The sequence below is a fragment of the Dromaius novaehollandiae genome, chromosome 1 (assembly GCF_036370855.1).
Source record: "Dromaius novaehollandiae isolate bDroNov1 chromosome 1, bDroNov1.hap1, whole genome shotgun sequence".
NCBI lineage: Eukaryota > Metazoa > Chordata > Aves > Casuariiformes > Dromaiidae > Dromaius > Dromaius novaehollandiae.
This window is the reverse complement of record NC_088098.1, coordinates 198,150,324-198,176,972: the sequence shown is the minus strand read 5'-3', so window position 1 is coordinate 198,176,972 and position 26,649 is coordinate 198,150,324. Positions and strand designations below refer to the sequence as shown.

The 26,649-nt window shown below is 39.4% G+C and overlaps 1 protein-coding gene across 5 annotated transcripts in view; it reads right to left on the bottom strand.

The window, feature by feature from the left end:
• Positions 1–26,649, bottom strand: part of SACS (sacsin molecular chaperone) — a 102,663-nt gene that overhangs the window by 37,951 nt on the left and 38,063 nt on the right. For 2 of the 5 annotated variants that reach the window (XM_064505005.1, XM_064505008.1), the window contains one exon: positions 6,050–6,601. In XM_064505005.1, coding sequence (XP_064361075.1) covers positions 6,050–6,072 — 23 coding nt within the window. In that variant the 5' untranslated portion in view covers positions 6,073–6,601. Of the gene's footprint in view, positions 1–6,049; positions 6,602–13,304; positions 13,454–25,729; positions 26,130–26,649 lie in introns of those variants that run through there. The other 3 variants (XM_026108819.2, XM_064505006.1, XM_026108820.2) reach the window with 3 other exon arrangements.

The window sequence follows — 26,649 nt, the reverse complement described above, 5'->3', positions numbered from 1 at the left end:
CTTTTGACTTTTAGATCAATTCCTTAAGTGTTTCTAACACATTTTAAACTTTATGTTGTAAATATTTCACATCAGCCAGAGATTACAGATTGCATTGGTCAGCAGTCACTGCCAGAAGCTTGCTTTATCCTTGCTTACTAATCTCTTTTCAAGAAGTTTGAGAATAAACTTACCACTCTCTGATGACACGTATGTCACTCACTGGAAAACCACCCCTTAGGGGAAAGTGGAAAGTTTCTACTTTATTTGAACATCATCAGTAACAGAAAACAAGTCTGTCTTTCTTAAAAGAAGGCACTAAAAGAACTATAGTCATATTTAGTACCAATGACAAAAAAAGCCTGAGTCTGTCCTGTGAAGCATTTGATTCAAACAAAATACCTAGTTTTGCCCTAAAATCTGTCACACAATTTAACTGCTTTGCTGCAACTATTTATTATAGGTTGATGCAGTGTGTTTAATCAGTTCTCCTACTCTGTACTCATCATATTGAACTATTAAAGGCAGCTTCCAAGCCAAATATCTGTGTGATCATGGCTTAGTAAAATATTCAAGAACTAGAGGAAAGTGTTATTCTTATGCCTTTCGCAAGCTGATATATTTCTAAATGTACACAGCAGTGCCCAAATATCAAAAGAACAGGATACTTTTGAAATATTACTAATAATAAACAAAAGATTTAAGGGCACAGACACCAGTAATAGCCTTTTATTTCCATTCAATGATTTATGCTGTCTCAATTATTTGGTTTAATGCTCAAGACAGCAGTAAACAAATGCCAATGGAAAATGTTTAAAAGACCATAAATCTTCCTTCAGTTTACTCCTTGCTAATAAAGAGAAAGAGCAGAGCAAGAAGGAACAAATAAATGATAACATTTCAAAACCTTCTCAAATACTTAAGTAAACAGACTTCCTCTTAGCTCTACCTCTAGGAAAAAACATATTTAAAGCCCTTCAAGAGAGGAGCTAACCTTAGTCTTAACTATAGAAGAGTAACCATTACTCCACAAATTTGAACTGTTAAGAATCATGAGATTTTCTATTCTAGCCAGCACAAATAACAAAACACCAGAAGAAAATACTTGGTGTTTCAAATTATGCAAAAGATTAAGCCAAAATGATGATAAAAATAAACTCCTCGGTTGTTCTTCAGAGAATTGCATTAGGAGTGACTATAGTGTTGCAAGAACTGCTGCTGCACACATTTTTGAATAAGCAATACAGTAAATTGCTGTTGTTGTTTTCTTACAGCCTTTTTACCTATGAAAGGACCAGATTTAGAATAGCCACTTTAGACCTTGCAACACCAAAAAAGTGGAGGCTAAATTTGCAAATTGATTTCAGTGCCTAATGTAGGTTTCTAAATAGCGTAATGAATCTGGACCTCCATTTAGGATACGTATGCTCCCTATGCAACCAACAACATCAGGCACTTCCAGGGTGTGGTTCAGAGAGGCCACACTTGGAAAATAAGTAAAAAGAATTATGAGGCACAGGGATGTATGTGAATTACTCCTATCCTTCAGAGACTCTGTACACTCTATACTGAGAGGATTTCTGAAAGAAGACCTCTAACTAAACTCGCTTTTTCAAAATAACAACTTCAGCTAGTACATCATCCGCTTTTGCAAAACAGTGACCAAATAGTTAAGATTTTACCCTGGTAGTGGGAGAGCTAGACTCTCTTTAGCTCTGAAATGTCCTTTACTGGTCCACCACATATTTTACATCTTGAGTCTAGATCTGAGTAGCACACTACAATTCTACGCTGGAAACAAAACAATCTTTTGAACTTTCAGTCAACACTGTGAAAAGATACGCCATAATCAGCTTATCTAGGGCCTATTTTTCCATACTACCTTAAGACATTTTTCTTATTTTCACTCCAGAATACTTAATAAAGCTATTATATTTATATATAAGTGAGGATAATCCACTCAGTAATTGTAAAATGAGATCAGCAGCCACAGATTACACGCATTAAACATTTTAAGAAGTATTTCTCCATCCCTATGCAAGATGATTGCTTTTGAATGCTGCATCTAATCATGTATTAAAGTTTCAGAATATTTTCTAGGCATCAGTGAACAGAACACTATGTATTTGGAGAAAATATTAGAATATCAAACAGAAGGAAATACAAGACATGCAATTTTCTTAACTTATGGCAATCCACAAGTTCAAGCGTGTCTACAACTATCTGTAGGTGCAATAGATAGTGGATGATACCTGTTAATATTCTTTAGGATAATGCTAGCTCTATACCAGTTCTATATCAGTTCTATTGCCTTCCCAGCAGATTTTAAAACAGTAACACAAGTAACAATTAATCTTTCAGACAAAGGGAGAATGATGGGTGGCCCAGAGGAAGACATGAGACACACACGTAGAGCCTAGTGCGAAGAAGGGAGGCAAGGGGGAAGAAATGACATAGGACATCGACTTTTGGAAAAACATAGAGCAAAAGAAATGTGAAGGATTCCTGGGTTATGTGACAAATCCAGTCACAGAAGTGTAAGATCTGCAAGTAACTAGTTTCAAACACTAGCTGGAACACAAGAGTTACAGAAGCATTCATCAGTAATCAGAGGTTGTGCTTCAGTGTCCTGTCCTACATGATGTAGCATGGTATAAAAAGACTATTTCCAGCCACCTACCCCATAACTGCATTTCAGTCTTCTTTCTGATTTGCTGGTGGAACTTTTTACATAATTACCCCCTACCCTGGTTCAGGTATTATGAGCCAAATTAACCAACACATCATTTAACTTGTTTTAGCTAATTTGGCTCATTTTGACTGTGCTGACATGCAAAGCAACTACAGGAACTATGATATCTGCAGACCTGAGGGTGCACTAACCTGTAGCTTCAACAAGAATAAGCCAGAAAGACAACCTAACTGCTTCCACTGAAGTAAATGATAAAACTTCCACTAGCTGGGGGCAGGATGCTTTTGAAAAAACCATCACTATTGCTTACACATGTGCCAGTGTGACAGCATGGATGTGATATGCCCCTTGGCATACCCCTGTATATTTGGACATAAAAGCAGAAAATGTGAGAATCAAAGGAATCTTCCACAAAGATTAAGGAAAGTGAGAAGGGCAATAGAACACCTAAGCAGGCTAGCGAGCAGATTTTGAAATGTACAACAGATTGTATACTTGTTTATTATTCATATATATTCATGTTTACACATACAAACTTCTGGAAAGAGTTGATTATATGAAATAGATCTATAAATATAATTTATGTAAAATCTATATTGAAATACAGGTATGACTTAAGTGCAAAGTTAACAAAGCCTGTGTCAACTTCTCTTGAATCAGCCTACTCTTGCCTGTCTTGAAGTAGCTACCCTGAAAAAAATGAAGCTCAAGCTGGGAGCAAAATGTTATTGTTATAGACACTCTACAAAAAAATAAAAAGGATAAAAGCTTCGCCCTGCCCCCAAAAGCATCTATTTGCAGTAGACAAAAGACGTGGCTGGAGAAAGGACAAACACCAAAATCTGGAATGCAAACTAATTTGGTGTGACACCAAAAAGGCTTCAAGTTAAGCCTCTAATGCCCCAATTCTGCACACAGATTTGAAAATTGACACTTGTCTACCATTAAGAATAGACAGGTACTATGTCAATATTAATATCAACCTTAAATTTGAAACTTAGATAAAATACTGTACCAAAATCTTGAAGATCTGTCCTTTTCTATATTTGAATAAAAAAATTCACAGAGGGATTCTGAAATATTACTACATAGCCTAACAGAAACTCAGTTTGATACGAAATTATATAAAAAACTTAAACTGCATGGAACTAAATGAACAGAAACCATTATATAACTGATGTGACACCATATTTGTCATTTATGATCTTGGTGGAACAAACCTCATCCTTTAATAGTATCCAGGAGTGTCTATACTGAAATACAGAATTTTAAATTGTTGGCAACATGAATAATAGTCACTACAAGGAATCTGCTTCTAACAGAACAGATTGAGTCATTTACAGGTACAAGTCACGTATGTGCCTTGTTTTTAATATGAAATAGGTAATTTCTGCAACTGAAAAGGAAGCAGTAATAAGTACTGAAATGAACTTTTCATGCTAAGGGAAATTCTGCAGACATTGCCTTTTGGAGGCCCATTCATCAAGTAAAAAATTGTTACCAAGGAATATTAAAGCTTCTCAGAGAAAAGAAGTGCTACCTTCATTTTGCTGTAGTGGTTCAATGTTAGTCAATCACAGTGAATTAGAGGAAAGGACTCAGAATCAATGGCTTCTGTTAGCCAGTCAAAATAAGCATAAGGAGGGCTCCTAAGGTACATGCCTCCATAAATATTTCTTTCTGGAGTAATTAACCATCTCAGTTACAAGTTGTTCCAACCCAGTAACATAAGAGCAGGCAACATTGTTGTAAACAATGTAGTAAGCTTGAAATCTCTTCTGAAAGTCTTAAATATACTCCTTCAGCCAAGGAAACTCCAGTGCTAGTCTTTCTAGGATTGGATGTAGAAACAGTAACTTTCCCCTTTTAAGTTTTTGATTATTGTTTGTAATTATCTATGCATGGTCAGATTTTTTTCTCTCTCTCTGGGACACGCTTAAATAAGCTCCTGTTAGCAAAGATGTTGATCATCACCATAAAATTATACCTTATCCAAAAGCTCAGACACTGCCTATGGGCAGCATGTGGTCTCACTGGACAATGGAAAATGAGCCAAAGCGACAACCTCTTCCAAGTGGCACCCTTTTCCCAACTTCTTCTAACCCTAGTTATTCCCCCCTACTCCTCCTCCCAGTCTCCATATTCCTCACTTCCACCACAGAAGCTCTTTCCAGCTATCACACTGCAGACTTGCGCTCTGCAACTCTCTCTTGCTACAACTCTTGAACCTGAGTTATTCGCTCCCATCTCTGTCCTGCGCAGTCTCCAGCCTGAAAATTGGCCCTGCAGTTTGATCTAGGACAATTCATACTTTCCAGTTCTTGTCCTTGACAGTTCTGTAATTTCACCTTTGGTCCCATTTCAGTCCTTGCTGCCAACCAAGTTGCTGACCATCAGAGTCTCTCTATATAGCAGACCTTCATGTCTTACTGGATAGCAGAAGAGCTTGCTGCATGGATAATTTGTGCAGTATGTACACCTTAGAGGGCCAAGAAAGATTTCCAGACGTACAAAATTTGCATTAGAAGGCCTTAGTTAACTGATACAGAAGAAAAAGGAGCTATTCAAACCCCAGTATTTTCTATCCTACAATCACTAGCAGTAGAAGATATATAATTTTTATGAATTTTCACAGAATTACACAAGAAGCCAATGGAATGGACCCTGAAGTAACAGTCAACTGTTACAAAAACAACTTTCTAACACAAGGCAAAGCCCAGCTCCTGAGCAGACAAAAATACAGGGGCTGGATGTTACAGAAAGTTGCATGTCAGTGGCTGTTCTGCAGATGGGGATGGCTGGAGGTGAAGGCTGTCATGTTCATGCAAGGTCCATTAATAGTGAATAAGAACATTTCTAATGTCAGCTTAACATCCAAACAAATATTTATCTCATAAGCTTTTGTTTAAACACCGCCTACACAATGAACTATGTTCTTTGTTTTTCAGCTGATAGCCAGGTTATACATTCTTCCCCGTAAACCAACCTGTTGAAGTCAAGGTTGGACAAGTTCACTAAGAAGAAAACTTACCCTTTTCCTTGTTTTCAAAAAATGCTACAGTGAATGTGGACAGTACATGTAACTTGAAAGTTAGGCTTTGAATCTGTTACTCACAGGAGCGATGAATTTTTCTGATTGTTTTCCATTAATTTCAGGGAGACAATTCACAGATGCAATAAATGCAACAAAACCTGGCACCTACATATGATTGTGTAGCTTAAGAAATCAATTTCACTTCTAAAAGTAGCAATTTTGTATAAACACTAAATCAGTTTCAGAACCGGTCTTTAGCATACTGAAGATCACAGGGCATTGAGCCAGAACATGTCAGCCAGTCTATTCTAACAAAAAATTCTTTCAGGAGTTAGTATTTTTACCTGATCTTATCCTTGATCTCCATTGACTCTTTTTCTATAATATCTTCCTGATAGGAACATGAAGCAGATATTGGATTTATAAATTAGCACATTATTTTTTTAATCTCCTTTGTTTGTTGGCTCATCATTTCCTCTTCACCGGACACTGGAAAGCCCAAGCATGTGAAACTCAGCTCAATGTTCACTCCATCCCTGAACTCCAAAATGCAGCTGTGCTTCTCACCATCTGCTATTTTTTCAGTAAAGCCCTCTGTTTAACTGTTCAGAGAACTTCTCTCTCTTAAAATCAGGCACAGACTGAACAGGACAGGTCTCAGAAAGTAAGGAGGTCTTGCTTAGTTTCTTTAAACAAATTCAAGCTATGTTCTTCTGCAACTGTTTTGTATTCCTTTTCTGAAGAAGGAGTGGAATTGTGGAACCTGCTGTTTCTTCTTTGTCTTCTTTTTCCCCGGAAGCAGAGACAGCTGGAAGGGTATTTGCTAGGGCCAAAGTCTGACTTGTCTTCTGCCTCAGACCTGCTAGAAGCCACTTCTTAACATCAGCTCAGGAGTTCTGGGAAAAGAAAAGAAACAAGAGGAAAGGGGTGGGTTATTAATACAAAAAAGAATTGAACGAAAGGTATGGAAAAGTCATTTCCTCTGAGGACATAGTTGCAGTTACTGGTATTAAGTGAGTCATGATGCCAATTATAAACTGCCTTCTGCGGTACAGTACTTGTGAGCACATGGAGAACTGAAAAAGAGCAATGAGGTTTTCTGTTTCCCCTCCAGTACAATAACTAACATATGTAGCTAGAAGCATACTGAATAAACGGGCAAATTTTTACTTTCTTCTTTTGCAACAGTATCTGCTATGGTACATATCAGGGGCTTGACATAAAATTAGGCCACCAAAGGAAAGAATGAGCTGGGCAGAACACTTATGGAGAAGCATCTTGCACTTCTACTCAAATGGCTTGCAGCTAGGGCAGGAGATTAACTAGCTTGCAACAAATTTCCATGGGGAGGATCCAAAGTCTTCCTGTCTAATCCCCACTCCTAGCTATACAGGTCAACCGCTACCCTATGCTGTCCATACCTTCAGGAACAAAGACTAACCATTTCCTTCAGGCTGACACACAGAATTTACCATTTGTGGTACCTGAATAGTGTATGAATGAGTCAAGGCATGTGCTGTCAAGCAGCACAAATCATTTCATTCACTATACATGTTAGATGTAAGTTTTTTCCTAAGGGGAATATATTTGAGAGAAGTGGGAGGAAGACAGTAGTATGCCATTATTGCTCTGCATCTATGCAAATGTAAATCCTTCTCTGAGCCTCTGACAATGCTAGCAAGCCTTTTCATAATGTGCAGTTGTGCATATCCCTCTTTAAACAGGAATGTAGAGAGCCCTTTTCTTTCCTGACCCAGAAAGGGGAACAATCGTGGCTAAATTGCAAAATGTAAATTAGTTCACTGTGTACGTATGAAATTGAAATATGAATGGTATGGAAGAAAGGATTGTAGAATACATGATTTGAATTTTTTTTAATATTTAGGAATTTACTTATTAGGTAAATGAAATATCAAAGGATATAGACTGAAGATGAATTTTAAATGCATGCTTTCCATGAAAAGCATCATGCTGAATATAACTTAGCATAAGTTGCTATTAAGTGGCTTCAGTATAAATTTTTCTTTATACAGATGCCTAGGGGTATATCTAGTATGTAATCCAAAGAAAAATTTCATATTTAAGTCATAGTTAATAATATAGAGTTAAGCAAACAGCTTTGCAAATCAGAGAAAATCCAACCTCATCTGCACAGGTGTGAATGATTCCACACAGAGTAAAACCAAAGCAGCTCTGCTGCATAATGAGTTGCAGTTGGGAGGGGAGCACCAAGGAAAAGCATTTTGGCTGCAGTGTAAAGCCAAGCTCAAGGGGGTCCTGGCATTCAGTGCTGCGGCAGCGGTGGGAAGACCAGGCCAGATTATACTGTTTCCCCTAAAGTATCATTAGCAAAGTTACATATGAAAAATATTCAAAATTATTTGAGCAGTTTCAATTGTCTTGGGAAAGAAAAAGAAAAAAATAGGTTTATAATAGAAAGCCAATTATGACTTCAAGAGACAGCCTCTCCATAATTAGTGAGTGACACACTTTCTCAGTCACTGTACTCAGTTTCTATGCTTGGACTTTAAGAGATTGTCCTTCGTTATGTTGCTGTAGGGAAGCTTTCTTAACTCACTGCATTTTTGTGCATGATTTTGTACATACTGCTGTACATGATTTACATGCTGACAAAAAGACTCCAGCTAAATCCATTATCTCAATAAGTCAGTAATTGCTGTGAGTATTTCTCCTAGGATAGTGAAAAGACACTTGTTTCAAAAGAATTGATATGTTACTTGCTGTTGGTACTAACAGATCCTTGGAAAATAAAAATACCTTCTAGGATTTTTGACAGTGATACCTTGTCCAGAAAATGGTTAAGTATAAAGTATCTGAAACCATTCTAAAAGGTAAAAATTCAGTAAATAGCTTGCTTAGCAGAAGAGCTATATCAGAGTTATATAAGACACGTAAGTTATAAATCAGAGCTATATAAGAGTTATATCACAGCATGAAGTGACATCTCTACATTGGCAAATCATCCTGATAGTCCTCGAAGGAACTTGGTCTTGCCTGTGTGGATGGGACCAAATGGTGGTGTTAGTTTATTACCAGATCACATTACAATCCTGGAAAGATTTTGACACAGTCATTTCTATGTTTTCTCCCATGGTAAGCAAGAGAGGCAGAACTTGGCTGTCAGCCACTAGATGCAGACAGACCCTGGCACACTACCTTCCTGATTTATGCTTCTTGATGGCCTGAGGTGGTCATACAGGTTGCCTTATAACTTCTACATTATGGAGCTCCAGTATCTGAGAACATTCTGTCATTTAATTCATTAGCATAGACATAGACATAAATCTTTTCTGAGAAAAAACACTTACGACCACTGCCTACACCAGCTTTCTACTATAAGATTTATTTGTTTTTAAAAGGGAACATCTTTCACTGGAGGATTTTATGTCTGTCTTTAACTGAATTTCAGTGGAGGAGGTTTAGTAGTCAGCCTGTAAAAACTCTCTTCAGTTTTGTGGATGCCTGCAATTAGTTGTAAATCTGAAGCCAAAGGCACGGGTGCTAACACATAACTATGCAAATATTTAATTTTGCCTGCAAATCAGATAGATACATAAATATTAATATCATTTCAGGAACTTCTTGTGTGAAAATCCTCCATGGTTATCTGACTCTCTCTTCACTCCTCATCCATCCTTTTAACATTGGAATCAGTCTAAAATATACATACTACATAAGTTTATTTCCTCAAGAGTAACAACTAAATCAAAACCCTTAATACTCCATGCTGCATGCAAGAACCTGCACAATTACTAAACACAATTTGAAGTTTAAAGGAGGAGAAAATTTGTGAACAAAGAGAGCATGGCAGTAGCAAATCCTTAATTTATGCTCTATATAGTTTAAAAGCACAATTTGCTCACAAAATCATTATTGCTTATGCTGACTTCCGTTGGCATAAATCAGATCACAATAAGAGGTATGTATCCTCAAGCAGAAGAGCAGTAGTGAGCAGCATAGCAAGAGAGCAGGTTGAGCTGACCAGAGCTGCAGCTTGACTGGGTGACCAGTGAGATATGCACAGGCAAAAGGTACTCGCTCCATCTGACACATTCATGTGTAACCTTGGCTGTACCTAGCTTTTATCTTCAAGGTTCAAAGATATGTCATGGCACAATCAGCTCATGCTAATCACAGCTCTTCACAGTGTCAAAGATGGGACTAATCCATGTGTAAAGGGGATCACAGAATTACAGAATGGTTGAGGTTTAAAGGGACCTCTGGAGAGATCTAGGCCAACCTCCCTACTCAAGCAGGGTCACCTAAAGCACTTTGCCCAGGACCATGTCCAGACGGCTTTTGAATATCTCCAAGGACAGAGACTCCACAACCTCTCTGGACAACCTGTTCCAGTGCTCAGTCACCCTCACAGTAAAGAAGTTTTCGCTCATGTTCAGATGGAGCTTCCCGTGTTTTGGTTTGTGCCTGTTGCCTCTCATCCCATCACTAGGCACCACTCAAAAGACTCTGGCCCCATCCTTTTTACACCCTCCCTTCATATATTTATATACATTGATAAGATCCCCCTCAGTCTTCTGTCCTCCAGGCTAAAGAGGCCCAGCTCTCTCAGCATCTTGTCAGATGCTCCAGTCCCTTAATCATCTTTGTGGCTCTATGCTGGTCTCCCTCCAGGAACTCCATGTCTCTCTTGTATTGGGGAGCCCAGAACTGGACACAGTCCTCCAGATGTAGCTTCACCAGGTCTGAGTAGAGGGGGAGGATCACCTCCCTCAACCTGCTGGCAATACTCTTCCTAATGCACACCAGGATACCATTGGCCCTCTTGGCCACAAGGGCACACTGCTGGCTCATGGTCAACTTGTTGTCCACCAGGACTCCCAGGTCCTTCTCTGCAGAGCTGCTTTCCAGCAGGTCAGCTGGAATGGAAAGGTCAGGGATGAGGGGAAAAAAACAATTCTTTGTTTTGGGACATTTCATTCCCCCCAAAATGCTTCCTTAGTAAAACATAAATTGAATAGTAATATAAAGCTCATAACCATATCTCATAAATATCACATCAATTTGGTTTAACCAATAGTGGTTTTAGCAGCAAATACAAGGAACTGTGCCTTGTGACACATGCTAAAAACTTGCATTCATCTATATTAAACCTATGACTGTGGGAGAAACATCCCTTCAGAAGGGAAAGAACAAGAATACCTGACACAACTGAAGGCTGACAATCAAGTGCCAGCTGAACATAACAAGCTGGAAACCAGGTAGTTCTGAGGTCTAATCTCTGCTCACAACAAGTAGTATTGGCATCATCTAAAAATCTCAGAGCAAATTTGTAAATATGTCAGCATAAAAACAGAATGGCTCCAGTTTCCCCAAACTCTGCTTTCTCCTGGATTTATTTGGCAGGAGTATATGACAGGTTTAATTCTCACAATTAAAATAAGTCCTGCTCCATGCAACAGGAGCAGCAGATCTGAAGGAGCCTAGACCCTCACCACAGCTATAGCAAGGATGGGTGCGCCAAATGGACTGCCGGTGCTTTGTGCTGCTATGTGGTCAACTTTAACACTATGTATTAATCTGAACTCTAGCACTCTAACTATTGCACTTTACAAATGTACAGTAAAGTGTACATACAGAACAGGACACAGAAACTTCTACAGAAATGAACTTGTATGACTAATAATATACATAACACTTCAGTAAATTTACATTCTAGTGTTTCAGTCCCCCAGGGTTCAGAGCAGCCTGAAACAGATCTATCTATATACATTTTGCATTCCAGAGAAAGCAGCTAAATCTTGATAAAAAGTCGATCTAGGCATCAAAAATCTAAGGAAACACACACATCTTAAATACAAATTATTCCTGTCAATGCCAAAGTACGCTAGTCAGGTTCAAAATTCATTTCTGTCAAAGGTTAATTTAAATTCAAGGTTATCACACAACTGCAGGTATCACAAGAATGTGCAGAATTGCTTCTTAGAGATAACTGTTTCGTCCTGCAGAAATTTGAGACAGACCTGATACAGCGTAATATAGTAATGTGCCAGCAAGCTAGAAATGCTGGAAGCAGAATAGATAGGTTCATAATATGCTTATTGTCTAGGAAGTTGTGGAGCAGCAAATTCAACAGAAATAAGCAGTCCAAACCACTGGCAGATATACGTCAGTGCCATCAGCCAAGAGCAGGGCTCTGTCCTTCTACAGTTATATGCAAGGAAAATATGGTCTTTCATACTTTTATCACATATAAATTTAAAATGAAAAGTATTCAAACTAGATGTGTTCAAAAAATCCCAGCACTTAATTATACAATACCATTAAGAAGAAAAAAAAACCCTGTTACTTGACTTTTATACAGAGGACAGATTCATAGTAGATGTAAAAAAGTAATTCTTTTCCTAGAATGTGATAATTGTTTGATGCATTCATTATAGCAGGATTGTTCTCTTTTGATGAAGCATAAAAAATATATGCACAAGGATATAAAAAATTGGGCAAATCTTGTAGTAATTTCTTTTTCTGGCCCAAATATTGACAGCCATGTCAACCCCATGCAAGGCCAGACCAGCAATTCAGCGAGAGCAGAAATCATCCCTCTTAGACCACATACTCAAATCACTAACCAACAACTCCATAATTGCCGTAGATTTCCTGAATAGCAGGGATTTATAAGTAAATAAAATTCCCAGATAACTCTGAGGTGATAGTGATAACCCACATGGAGGGGCGGGGGGCAAAAAACACAGAAGAGTATGTCAAACTAATCACAAATCTGACAATCGATTTATCCCTGGCTGCATGAACCAGATACCCAAACAAGGTATCTGAGACACACTAATGACTTCAAAAGTACCAGAGTATCTTCATTTCCAGCCTATCTGTAGTGACTAATCTTCAGTGGCTCCTATTAAAGCTAAAAATACCAAAACACACAGTTAGAAACCATATTGTACATCAAAGGTAGGAAGGCGAAGGTGCGCAATTTAAACAGCATCACAGCAATGATGACCATGTCCATGAAAGCAGTAAGTGATTCAGACTGTTACTGAAATTTGTTAGAATATTTCTGATGTGTAAATCTGGCACCCATCTGGTTATGGCACAGAAAGTCTCTATTCATGTCTGCCTAAACTCAGAGTTTGCCAAGAAGCATTGGCCAAAAAGAGGAAGCGTGACCCAAGACAAAATTCTCTTGCAAAAAGCTAAGCTGTGGAGAGCTTTCTCATAGAACAAAACCAAAACAATTTAGTTCAGTTCTCACATCCCTTCAGTGATTTCTTAAGAAGCACACAAAACTCTGACTTATAAAGGAGTTCCAGGAATTAATCGCAACTGGCTTACATCTACGCATTTTTAACATCTAGTCAAATTAAAGACTCAGAAGAGAAAGAAACAGGATCAGTAACAGTTTGGGTGACAGCATAGACACATTGCTCATCAAAACACATACAAGAATCCTGAGCAAGATCAAAGCAACAGCGAAGTCTGTTGTCTGCAGTGAGGTTACGCAGTTCACTCACAGCTGAGTGAACCCCCTCTCCTGCTCTTTGCCTCATAGTATGCTACTCAAGTGACAGTCACAGAAACGTATTATTTCTGAAAATGTTTTCTTACCGCTGAAAGCGAGACGACAGGCTCCAGCAGAAGAGAGTAAAGTCAGGCCATAAAGTTAAAAGTAAAGTTTTCACTAAGGATATGCCTATAGCACCTCATGGGAAATAGCCCGGAGCTCTCTGAGCAAATGGAGAAGCTGCCAGCTCCAAAACCAGCAGCAGCAGAGCAATAACTATCTAGTGCCACAGCTGCTGTAAAAAGCAGAGCTGACAGCCATATGGTTTTCAAGATAAAGCCAGTATCTCCATTCAGCTCAATACTGCGTAAATACATCATCTGAGATCATCACTATTTCTTTCCTCCAGGCTGTTGTGGACTATAGGGAGTTTGTCTTGAAGTCCAAAAACAACACTGTATTTATTCTCAAGAATGAGAATAAGTGGATTGAAACCAAGCAATAGGTTCTGTACCAGTTTCATCTGTTTCCTCCTCAAAGGATCAAGGGAAATTCAAATTTCAACAAGGAAATGAACTTAACACAAGATTCACAATACTGCACTTCTGGAAAAAGAAAACTCAAGAAGTATGATTATATTCATGACTATGAAAGCTCTAAAAATGTTTCGCAATAATATGACTAATTTACAATTTGATTCATGGAACTGTGTTATACAAATGATCTGACAGTAGCCATCTGGGACTGTGTGGTTGAATTATGCATAAAGAATCCTTTTATTGAATTCTGATGAAGTGGACTTAGATACCCGAAGAAAACTGCTCAAAGCAATTTCTGAACAATACATAGTAGCTGTAGAAAAATGGCTAAACGAAAAAAAATCACTGAGGGAAAGAGCCAAGTAGTTAAAACCTTACCAGAGGGGCATCTCTCCAGAAACACGGAGATTTTAACAGAGCTTTCCTCTGAATCTGAAAGCAATAGGTGCCAGACAGAAGGACAAGCAGGAGAGTCATTTCTGCCAAGAGTTAGTTCTGGACCTTTTGATGGGTTTTCCATTTAAACAGGAAACTGAGGTTGTCTATGAACCATAACACAGAAATCTGAAGAGCTCTGCATTCACAAGAAAATGAAACATATGAACAATGGGGCTATTAAGCCAAGAAGAAAAATAGCAGAAGTATGGGTTATGCCTTGACTGCACAATGCAGTGCCATATAGAGATATCCAGCTCAATCACTAAGCTCTCCTTGCTCTAAAGCAGGGTACATTAAGTCCAGACTGAACATTGCATTAAATGCAACTATATCATTTCTAATATCTGAGCTAGTCTGGACCATCCACTGCAACAACACATTGTCCTGTGCAGACATGCCAATAAAAGAGCTTGTGAATTATCTAACAGCAGAGTCAGTCTCACAGTTACGAGTCTCTGAAGAGAAACCAGATTAAGAATAGGATAGGAACAAAGCCTTTGCACGGAAAATACAAAGATTTCTGAATAATTAAGCCAGCAGCAGTTTTTGTTAAATATTTCTGTCAATCTCTGTAAGTTATGCAAGGCTGGAACGAAAAGTAGTTGGTCAAGTATTCTGAAAACACATTCATCCAGAGGTGAATGAGTACTTTTACAGTACAGATTCCCTTCTCTTTGTTTTTGTTTTAATTTGATTTTGTTTGGATTGATAAAATGGTCCTTTTAGCTTTACAAATGATCTCCCGTGGGCACTTTACTTAGAGTAACCCAGAGAACTCACACCTTGTTTGATGCTTCATAAAATTACTACTGCCTGAAATACAAGGAAAAGTAAATATCCTTTATGGTTACAGAAAGGTACTTTACAGTATTGCATACAGAAGAACATTATAACAGACACTTTATGTCTATGAGTGCCTCTGAAGTATACTTGGCAGAAAGGCACTTAAGGTGAAACAGAAAGTGTATTTATTTTAAAGATTAACTTTGGAAGTATATTTATTTTCTGTAAAGTTAATTATGCTCTGAATTCTGAATACCTAATCTTGATATCTGAATTCTGCATTCTGTTCTGCCTCCTTCCTTGTAAATTACTAACAGTTCAGGCTTGAATATACTGGATCAGAATAACATATCTGTGTTGTCATTTGTTTCAGGTGATTACATATGATGAAGTCTTTGTCTACGTGCAGACATAGCCTGCTTTTAGTAGTTGTGCTCTGAGCTAGACTTTGTGTTTTCTAGAGACAGTTCAGGGTCTTTTTCATCATTATTCTTGCAGTTGCAATGAAAGTTGGAAAGAATTTCCTAATCACAGCAATTTGAAAATGCTAAGCAGCAAAGCTGTTTCAAGTGGTGAATGCGTATTTATTTCTCTCATTAAAAGAACATTTCTCATTATATAGCAGTTTTGTTTATAGATGTTTGGATCGCAAGATTGATAGCCATGAAACACTGATCCATACCAGATATAAAAAAATGTGACTGTATTGTATGGATGTTTTTTGGTGTGTCTCCTTCTTTAAGGTTTGAGACAGATTGAAATTCTCAGACCTATGACCCAGAAATCTTCATCTGAGTGATAAAAGCCTAATGAGGAAATTTCAAGTCTACAATTATAGAATATTCCCAATACGTTCATGGAAGGGAAGATATTAGCAGTTCTCAAAGGAGCATTCAAGTCTTCTCCTAATACCTCACTCATCCTGTTCTCAGTTGCTATCACAAAGAACCTTTTTCAATGTTAAATTACTGAAAAGCTTAGAGTGAGATAATCTTGATAACATCAGGAGTCTGCCAGGTCATTCTCTCCTTTAGGAGGTATGCGGTATGGAGACAGCCCTGGTTCCAGGGATCTTTAGATGAGACAAGTATCTCTGTGTCTTGCCAACATAAGTGCACCTGATGATATCGAGCTGTGATTCATCATGTCTGGGAGCTTCATATGACTTTTGGGTTACCTTTGTCTGGCCAAAAGAAGAGTGCAGAATGGACTAATTAGCTGGGTGAAGACAGGAATGACACTGGTGGTGGCAGGACACACACACACATGCCAACAGTCATGATAACATCTCCTTTGGCCACTCTGAGACACACAAAGGTTAGAGACTAACTGTGGAAAAGCAAATCTCCAGCTTGTTTTTCAAAGCACAGAGTGAACTTCACTGGGACGTAGGAACTTTGTTTGTTACTTAGGGTAGAAATCTCCTCTGGTTTAACTGTCCTTTTATCACACCCAGATCAATTACTGCTCTAATGCAATATTGTTAGCAACTAACTAGGGAATCAACCTGTGCAGATTGTGTAGTGTGCCACCATTCCAGAACAGCTCCCAAATTATTCTGGGCAAAATTTGAGATATTGAGATATTTGAGATAGCTTTTTACTTAGAAAGCCTCATGCCAGACCTGTAACAGAGAGAAAGTACAGAGGTAAGTGGCATTCCTATTTATTCTCAGTGTTCAATATGGGGATCAAGGCAGGAAGGCTAGCAGAAAAAGAAACACCAGACAATGTCTACCCAAGAATTCTGGAACACAAAACTGGAGTTTTAGTAACAAGTATTTTTAATAAATCAAGCTGAGGTTGGTATTATGTGATCTCTAGATCTGAAGATCCTTTGTGCACCGTCAGTAGTGTGCAAGGCTTTAGAACACGTTTGAAGGAAAGACTAATTAAAGACATGAAAGTGAATGAGAAATGAGTTAAAATACAATAAAGTATGCAAAAGCACCCTAATATCTTTCTTTGAGAAATTTTTTTCCAGACAAAGGAGTCTCAGCTTCTGAAGTTCAGAAACACTGAGCACACACTGGAAACTATTAGGTAAGCAGGAAAAGATGGAAATTACTACAAGAATGGTAGATACAGAACTGGCTCTGTGGCAGATGATAATAAGAAACTAATGAGAGTTCCCCAAAGGCATGACTTGAGACCACAGGAACTACCAAGGAATACAAAAACCCATCTTAGAGAGGCTCATAGAGGGCAAAGACTAAGAAACTTGCAAAATGAAAGAGAGGAGATCAGAGAATAGGTCAGGTTATTCTCTGCCAATCTATCATATGGATAAACACAGGAAAGGAAGAAGTCCTATGATCACATTGATATAAAAATATTTAAGTTTAAATTAGCAACAAATAAGTTTAGCCTGGGGGGGAAAAAATCTTCAATCATAAAAGCAATGAGGTTCTGAGGCAGCCCTCCAAAAGGAGAAGCGAGCACAGAAAAATGCTAGCTTGGAGACTGACCAGTTTTCTTCCGAAAAAGGATCTCATAGCCTATGACATCAGAGCACTACTCCCTTCCAGGAGATCCCCTTTCCAGCACTCCTGTGTGTCCAGCCAAGCCCTGGAATCACTTGGGACATTCATGCTGATGATCTCTAAATTTGTACATCTAGAAATTGGCAGCTGGGAAGCAGGGCAGAAGCTTTCAACTCTGAAAGTCACATCTGCTGTCTTATCTGAGAGCAACTGAGTTCATTGACCCCCAGGGCATGTTATCAGATCAATCTATTCACTGCTAATTTCTCCATTCCCCAGTGGTTTGGGGAGTACTTTAGTGTTATCAACATAGAGTCAACAGAGTTTTATTCTAAAGAAAGGTCATTCATGCATCTCAGATTTGGTGGATATATGAGTGTAAATCAAAAATGAATGGATATATTAAATCAAAAGCTGTTTTAGTGTAGTCTCCTAAGACAGAAACCTGTTGTGCATCATATGGTAATATGGCTTTTATAGAATGATGATATGAACAAATTGCAGGCTCAGTGCATTATCTAGCATCCTAATAGACAGAGATGAGTTTGTTCAGTCAGCTAGCAGGGAATATTAAAAAAAAGGAGGTCATCTTCTTTGCAACAATTTGTCAGTTTGAGGGCATGGAGGCACAATACTGTAGTGCTAAAAGTTTCTAATGTGCCACACTGACTGGGGTCTGCCATTTCCATGTAAATTAAGCATATGGTAGAGAGCCCAAGATATGTGCACAGAGAGCTTAGAATCTGGTTTTCCATGCCCACGCTGCCATTAACACTGCAGCACGAATGTCTCTATGTTTTTTTTCCTGTTTGCCTTGCACCCAGGCATACCACAACACTGCCTAATGTAGGGCAGGAAGCAAAATGTTTTGTAATATCTGTTTGCTTGGTACAGTTGCATAAAAATAGTGAAACTAAGATATAGGTACAAATCTGCAGCTATCAGAAGTAATCACATAATCAACAACCAGTTCGCAGGTAGTTAACACCCATCTAAATGAGTAGACCAGACCTACAAAAACAGGAGGTATTACTCTGGACCAGACTGGTCTTGACCTATGGAAAAGCATATATAGACACCAGCAATACCCAGTAGACTTGGGAAAGGCAAGCTTGGCTATGTCAGCCTCAGAGAATAACTCAAAGCCTGTGGCCATCACGGCCAACTAAGCAGCATCAGATTTAAAGATTATCCATTTTTTAATACCCCGTTACAACTAGAATTCTGTAAGATATTTTTGAAGAAGAATGTCAGTGAGGAAGTGGCGAGGAGAGATAAGGCATCTACAATTTCCCTCTTCCCCACGAGTAGCAGCTTGTAAGGACATATGGCCACATCACATGATGTGGTTTCAGGCACAAGCTGTGCTGTCCCTCATCATCATCCCCACTTGATTTAGATGAGCATGTAGCAACCTCTGAATTTTCATGAGAGAAAATCCTGAGAGACTCATTTGAAAAAATTAACATGGGAACAATAGAGACTGGCATCACTAGCCAGCTAGAAGGGGTGGTCAACTTCGTGGTGCTGGAGAAGAGCTTGCAAGAGGGTTGTGAAGGCTTTGAAACTATGGGCAGGCAGCTCATGCTTGATGTTTAAGAAAAGAGAAGAATCAGAAAAAGCATAGAGCTGGGCAGCCCAGCTCTAGTGGCAAGTCAGGAAAGTCATTTGCACAACAGCATCTGGGTCAGTATCAGCAGGGCAAGATTGTGACTGCAAAGGCACAGAAAGGGATGCTGTAACATTTAAGATCCAGGACAGAGAGAAAATTCACTTTCCCCTACAAGAAAAAGTAAGTTGGAGGCAGAGATGTAGCAGAGTAGAAGGGTTAAGAGGAGTTCCTTTCCTGCCCATAAAAGACAATTTACATTTACAAAAATGTACATATCCTTTAGGCCAGGTGGACAGTTTCCTTCCATCTTGGAAACATATATAGCACTTATTGGCCTACACTACTACAGCCACTTGCCCCAACAGCAGGACTTGGTCCCCAGTGTAAACAGTGCAGAATGACTCACAGGTGCTCAAGGTGAGAACCAAATGAGAACTGGGCCACACACCTAGTGCATACCCCAGTCTCAGGTCTTCTTGGGGCCCCATTTGACATCCCTGTGGTCTTGATGCAGTTGGAGGAGTCTTCAGCAAGGGATAGTTTGGGTTTTTTTTCTTAAGGTCAAAAGGCCCTGGTTAAGATACGTGAAAATGGTGCTTTTATAGCCTAACAGTGAAAATGTGTTGCATGCCCTAGGGCACAGTTTGAGGAGATGCAGAGTTCATGTTGCCTTCATGTTGCAAGGCCTGGTGGGATTTTGTAGGCAGAGGGAGTAATTTGGCACAGCTCAAATCCATATTGCGTGTGGTGCACTCCTTGGATTGTCAGCTTGGCCCAGGTCTCCTCCTGGACAGACTTGGCTTGCTCCAGAAGACAGCCAGGGGTGAACCAGTATTCATGGAGAGTGAATAATCAGGGGACCAAGATCCATGATCAAACCAGGAAGCTAAGTTATATATCTATCTAAATGGACCCAGAAAAGTATTAGCTAAGAACTACTGCTGTCATTATCATTGACTTAATCTTGCATGTCTCAGTATTTCGTGTCATGGAGAGAGGCAGGTCCACAAGAAAGAAGTGGGTTAACTTACAGACTGTCTTCTCTTTGCAAAATGGCTCTACAAACCCCTGATTCATAGCAGCCAGTCCAATTTTCCTGCAAAGCGAAAGGAGCTATTTCACAAACAGCCTCAACAGCGAGAAGAGCTCCAGTGAGTGCTGTTCAGCTACCTGACAAAGAGTGTTGTTCAGACCAATTGATAAATACTTCTGCAGTGTTTGTCACAAGGTCAAATTATATTTTCAGCTACTGATATTAATCAAAAGTAAGTCAACTTTGTTCTCTCCTGTTCCTTAAAGCTCACTTTTATATATAAGCAGCAGGAAGAGGCTCTGAAGATCACTATGTACTTATTTATAAAAAGTAGGGATAGAGTTTGACAGACATGAACAGAAATATTTTCATCTCTATACCATTTGTCAGCCAAAATTGAAGACAAATGGTATGGCATTTTCTCTCCCTGACCAGCATGCTTTAAAGCAGGGAATTTATCTACATGAATTTCTCCTGTGTATGTAAGAGGGCTTGTCCCTAAACTGGGACATACCAAGCTGAAAATTTACCTCTAGGTATGCAAAATATTGCAGAAGCAAGGAGATTAACAGGGAGACTTGGCTGCACACAGCATACCGATAGCTGGGAAAAAATCTTTTCAAAGCAGAGCATACTTAACTCCTTTGCTGATGCTGCAAATAAGTACAAAAGCACTGAAATGTGGCATGTTTAGCAGATGTCATTCATGACAGCAACTGCGTTCATGCTGTCAGGATTTGGGGTGCCCATGACTTGTCCTCTCTGCCTTTCCTTCTGTTGCTCCACAACATGTCCAATTCTAGATATTACTTTCTAAACAGACGTTTCAATGCTATTTTTTCCTCATTAAAAATGAAGGTGGCCTAACCCGTAAAGGAGAATGACCAAGGGACTGAACATGAACAGTTCAGCACATGAAACAGAAATGTTATTCATAACAACTATATTAAACAACAGGGGTATAAGAAAGCTGCATTCATGAATGTTTGCAGAGTCTTTTGAACTACTTGATTAAGCAGCATGCTATTAGTGAAAATTATGATTAATGAGAAGCTTGTAACAACAAAGCTCTCTCTGCAAATACTGCAGCAGAAATAAATGAATAAATAAGCAGTATGTAAGGAAAATTATTTTAGACTGGAGTTTCTAAATTAATAACTAACTATTGAGGCTCCACTGAAAGGGTATTTGGAGGACTTTTATCTTATAAAATTCCAAATGACAAAAAAGAACATTACCTTGCTCTATAATTTTTAGTTTTTGTAAAACTTTCAAGATCCTATTGTTATTCCTGTTATTCTAACATGAATACACTAAAAAATGGTGAGAGAATGCCAGAGATCAAGGTGAAGGGGAGCCCCTGAGATCAATAAATTTAACTGACTCTGAGCAATTCTGTTTATGTTCCAAAAATCAGGCCAGTGTCTTTTCCATCCAGCTATAACACTAATGCATTAGAGAAAGAGGACACATGGTCCCTCTCATTCATTATTTATGAGAGAGAGTATGAACAGCTTGTCTGGCATCGTCTTTGTCATAGCGAATGAAAAACTGAAATAACTCAGTTTTTGTGGCATCACAGAAGAGATGAAAAAGGTCTTTGGGGTCTAATGGTCCATTTTTCCACAGTAGGAAAGTGCTCTCTAACACACACAAGTGAATAATTGATTGTATATAATTGCGTATGTCCAACAGTGATGAGTTTTCCATAGCGCTACGGTTGTTCGGGGTAAGTCTATGTGCACATAGTCTGCGTGTACGTACACATACGTTGTGTAAACATCGAACAACCAATATGATTCCCAGAGCAGGGGTTAGTGCTGACAGGACAGAAGTAGCCGAAGCAAACTGGAAAGCACTTTAAGCCCTCCAGCTCCCCAGCCTCCAGCGCTCTGGCGGACCTGCACTGTGCTATCCCAGCGCTACCCCACAGCCCTGCGCCGCGCAGCCTCTACACCCGGGCCAAGTGCCAGGAAACGCCTCCCTTCAGCCCAGCACGAACGAGAGGGTAACGCGGTCAAAATTACTTGTTAACGCCCAGGCAGAGAGACTCCCCATTGCCCTGCAGTGCCAAAATCAGCAGTGCAGATATGGCCAGTGCCTCCAACTCCTGCCTGGAGGAGTAGGAGACACGAGAGGCTGCTGGAGGACTGGGGCAGGCCACAGAGGCTGCAATTATAAAGCCTGGTGAGGGTTGGTAAGAAGCGATGATTCAGGTAGCAACTGGCCTGGGAGGGAGAGAAGAACCACAATATGGAGGGGAAATCAGAGAAGGAAGTGACAGGTGATGGGGCAAGTGCAGACAGCGTAGGGAAGGAGCGGGGGCCCAGCCCTGCAATTCCCCTTCTCTCCCAGCTGGTGTCCAGAGATTGCCCAATGTCAGCCATTTCTGTCATAGTGCGAATGATCTGGTGGAACAGGACTCAGCGACAGCTGGCGCCTGCTTGTAAAACACATCAGACCCACTCTGAACCCGCTATCATGTTCGCTAGGATCTCAGCTTACCGTAGTTAAACACCAAAAGCAATTTTGCTGTTAATGCTGCGAAGTTCAAAGATGTGCCATATATAACTAATGAAGAGAGAGCCACGTAAATGAGCCCGTCCTAAAACAATTCTGTGAGGTACAAGCTGCTCCCTTAGCTTCAGGGAAGCTTTACCTAAAACTGGTATTTAAATACTAACATTATTATTTCTGTCTTCATGGAAGACCAGAGAGGTAAAGCTCACACCTGAATTATTTTCTGCCAGCTGTGTCTCATTTCAAATAGGTGGTGATTAGGGTAGACAACTAATTATTGTGTCATTCCCTGGTGAGAAAAAAAATAAGCCAAACTTCAAAGGTAAGAGAAGCCTGGGGCATATTTGTGCCCTCTGGAGAGGTCACCAGATGAGCTTGAAACACCTATCCCACCCTGTCCGGCGTGTAAGCATTGGCGTAAGGCATGATGAAAGCTTCCTCACACAGCTCTGTTGTTGTACCTCCATCCCAGCTGACAGCATACTTGCTAAACTAATTCCAAACAATGACTGTCTTTGAATAAGATCAAAAAGAAGCAGAAAAATGCAAATAAACTAGACCATCTATGTTTAAAGATGTAGTTTAAGACTGCCTGAATGGGAACATAACCATTAAAAACACACTGATAAGAAAAAATCTGGATATGATCTACAGAAAAAACCTAGTGCACCAAATTAATGTGCAGCTTGTTGTATTTCTTAGCTGAGGCATAAATAATTGCTGAATAACTGTGTGTATAACAAAAATATTGCTGAACTAATTAACACAGATTTTGAAGTATTTGCTCTTTTGGAAAATTTGATCTTTCTAGAAATCAGACATGCATTATTTCATGTATGTTCCAATTCCATGAATTATTCTGAGGGTCAATACAAACTGGGCAGCCAGATACTCTCTGCTTAAACTCTTTATCGAAATGCTCTTTTGGATTACAAAAACCTGCTTTTTTGTATATTTTAACTTAAAAACTCATCCAACATTTTAGAAACTGAACTGAGAATATAGCCCAAGCAGTCCCCAAGCATTCTGAAGTACAGTAGCTACTAATTTAATTTTAGGTATGTGGTGTATCAATTTTCCGAGAAGTGCCCCTGTCTCTGCATTGACTTTATAGGGAGCCTCAGGCAATCATGATCCTAACTGATGCATCTTCGATGCTTCATATTATTTGGTATTAATCTGGGCCAGTTGCCCTGGATGCCATAAAATTTCATGTCTGAGGAACAGAAAACAAGAGAGAGGGAAAGAAAAAAAGAGAGTTTTCCAAATGACCCCCAAAATGCCAAATTCACTCTGATGTAACTTTGCTGAAAACAAGGAAAATACACAAGAGCTGAACTTTGCTCAGTGTCTTCATGCAGCAGTAAGCATCCTATAAAAAAACGTTATCTAATCAAGTTATGTTGTGGTTCTGCACATTTTCAGTATGGGAATGGAAATTCCCAATGTGGGATTGGGTTTTTGTATTTGTCTTGTTTTCTTTTTGTATTCTCATAACCCTAATGTGAGAAAGCAAGTGATTATTCACTTAACCTTTGGAAATACTGTTTCCACTAAGGTGTTGCATGGTGTCAGAAGGGAGGCAACCGTTAGAGGCAGGAGGAAGAGACAGGCAGGAAGATGTCAGCACTGCCTCAGCCCTCACATTCACTGCTGGAGTGCTCCTAAGGTAACAGTATTTTGTTGTAAGACCATTAAGGGCTAAATTGGGCCTCTTCTAATACAGTTTTTGGTAGACAGCAATGAGAAGTTTTGCAAATGAGCAGCTGACAGAGCTGCAATATCTCTGACAACACCAGGTGAGGATGACCCCAAAAGCAATGCTGAAAAAACTTCCCTGTGGGTCTCTCAGGGCATGGGAGGCTCTGTCCTGTGTCCCCACTGAGGTGATCAGTGTGAGAGGGACAGAAGTGCGTAGTTACTTGCACACATCAGCGTCAGGAGCTGCAGTTCTGCCAGGTCCCAGAAGAGATGCACAAAAGAAGACTCTTTGCATCATCTGCTCCTCCTCCTTCCCCGCCAGCACAGCCTCCTCATCACAGCTATCCCTGCAGTTACCTACCCCCTCACTAGAGTGAGATTTCCCAGAGGTTTCTGCAGCAGAAGGGAAAATACCAAAGTAAAGCTGCAGAGGCCATCAAATAGATGATATTCTTTGTTTCACAGCAGATCACTATGGTCTTATGCAATATTTAGACAGATAACAAATTAATATTCTCATAAAATAAAAAGGAAAATACTCATTACTTTGTTTCTCACTCTACTGGCATACATAGTTTTAGTTACAATAATTTTTTTTCCCTTATTACTGAACAATTTGCTCAGAAGCACGGTGCCATAAACTTCCTCTAGCTGTGCTTTTTAATTTGTCGTTAAGGCTCTGCTAGATCATTACAGCATACACAGAATAAAAAGCACCAAATCATCTGCCAAGGAACAAAACTATAGATTCCCATAAGAACAAATGTTTATGTTTAAAAATACATATATGTACTTCAACTAGAAACAGAAAAAAAGATAAGAAAATGTTCATTCCTTTACCTAACAAATCATACTCAGCACTCCTTTGGGAGGCTTATTCTTAACATAGGTCTTCCCAAAAGTAATGCGCAAGGCTAATGGCATTTCATAAGCTTTCTACAACTGCATACGTAAGGAAAATAAAGAATAGAGCACTTGGCATGAAGTAAGTTTGTATAACAAATAATTGTGGGATCTTTTAAAATTAAGTCAGCCATTGCAGCATGAAAAAGTGTATTGTGTACCCTAGTGCTTGAAGGCAGTGCAGAAATTCAGAAAGAGGCCTTTGCACAGGGAGGGTACTGCAGCAATTCGCTAGCACATCTATGGGGGGAACCCAGAGATGCCATTAGGAGAGGAGAAGCAAGCTAGTGTGCAGAGTCGCACGCTTCACCCACCCTGCCAGCGCACTGCAGCTCGTGAGTCACCCAAAAATCCTGTAGAGACACAGACAGTACAGTTATTTGGCTAGACACACTATTAAATGTGCCACAGCTGATGCTTTCTCCATCTGTGAGTCCTAAAAGCATCAGGATACCCATAAAACATCTCCCACAAACAACTGCAGTGACCACAGGATCTGCTATTGAGCTTGTACTTACAGCATCGGCCAGGACAAAGCCCTGTATTTAACTATTTCTTCATAAACTGCTTCCACATACTTGTCTGCTCATTGTGCCATTTCTTCCATTGGTTGCTTGTGTTTGACAGCATCTGGACTGCAAAATGATCCCTTTTCCTCCCTTTTGCAAAATCAGCAGGCTGCGGAGGGATGCGTGACCACTGCTGCAGCCTCAGTGTATCCAAACAAGTCCAATGCAGCAGAGGCTTTAGCTCCCCCTTTCCAGCGTGGGTTTTTCTTTCTTTCTTTTTTTTTCTTTTTTAAAGAGATACGATCCTGACTAATCTCTGGTTTCAGAAACACAACACAAATTGCAGGCACAGGCTATTTGTTGAATATAGAAGAATACCAAGTCAAAAGGCCAAAATAATACATTTTAAAGAGACACGAGTCAAGGCACAACTTGTATTGAAGTAAATATCTCCTCTGTAACAAGTTAGGCTTTGTTTTTTGTGGGTTTTTTTTTCCAAGTTTACTTTCTGCCATTTTGCTGCATTATTTCTTCACTTTTTAGAATTTCTTTCAGCTTATGAAATAACACTGACAGGTTTTCTATCTATTTCTGTCATGCTTGAACAATCCTGCTGTGTCTAAAAATGTTTACATTAAAAATATTCGTGATTTGAAAAAGTTCCCCCTGAAAACCTGTGTGCATAGCAGCTTTAGTAGATACTCTTACTGCTCTGCTTCTCCAGCTCTCATTTACAGATTGCATGCAATGCTCACGCTCTTCCTTAGATTAATTTCTTAGATGCAGATTACATCACGACTCAGAAGTCTGCATCCTGCTGGGAGCATCCTGAGCATGGTCTCTCGTTTCCAAGTTGGCACAGGTAGCTGTTAGCACTTGCACATTGTCAAACTTAGTTCATGATGTACTTGACATTCACATTTCCATCC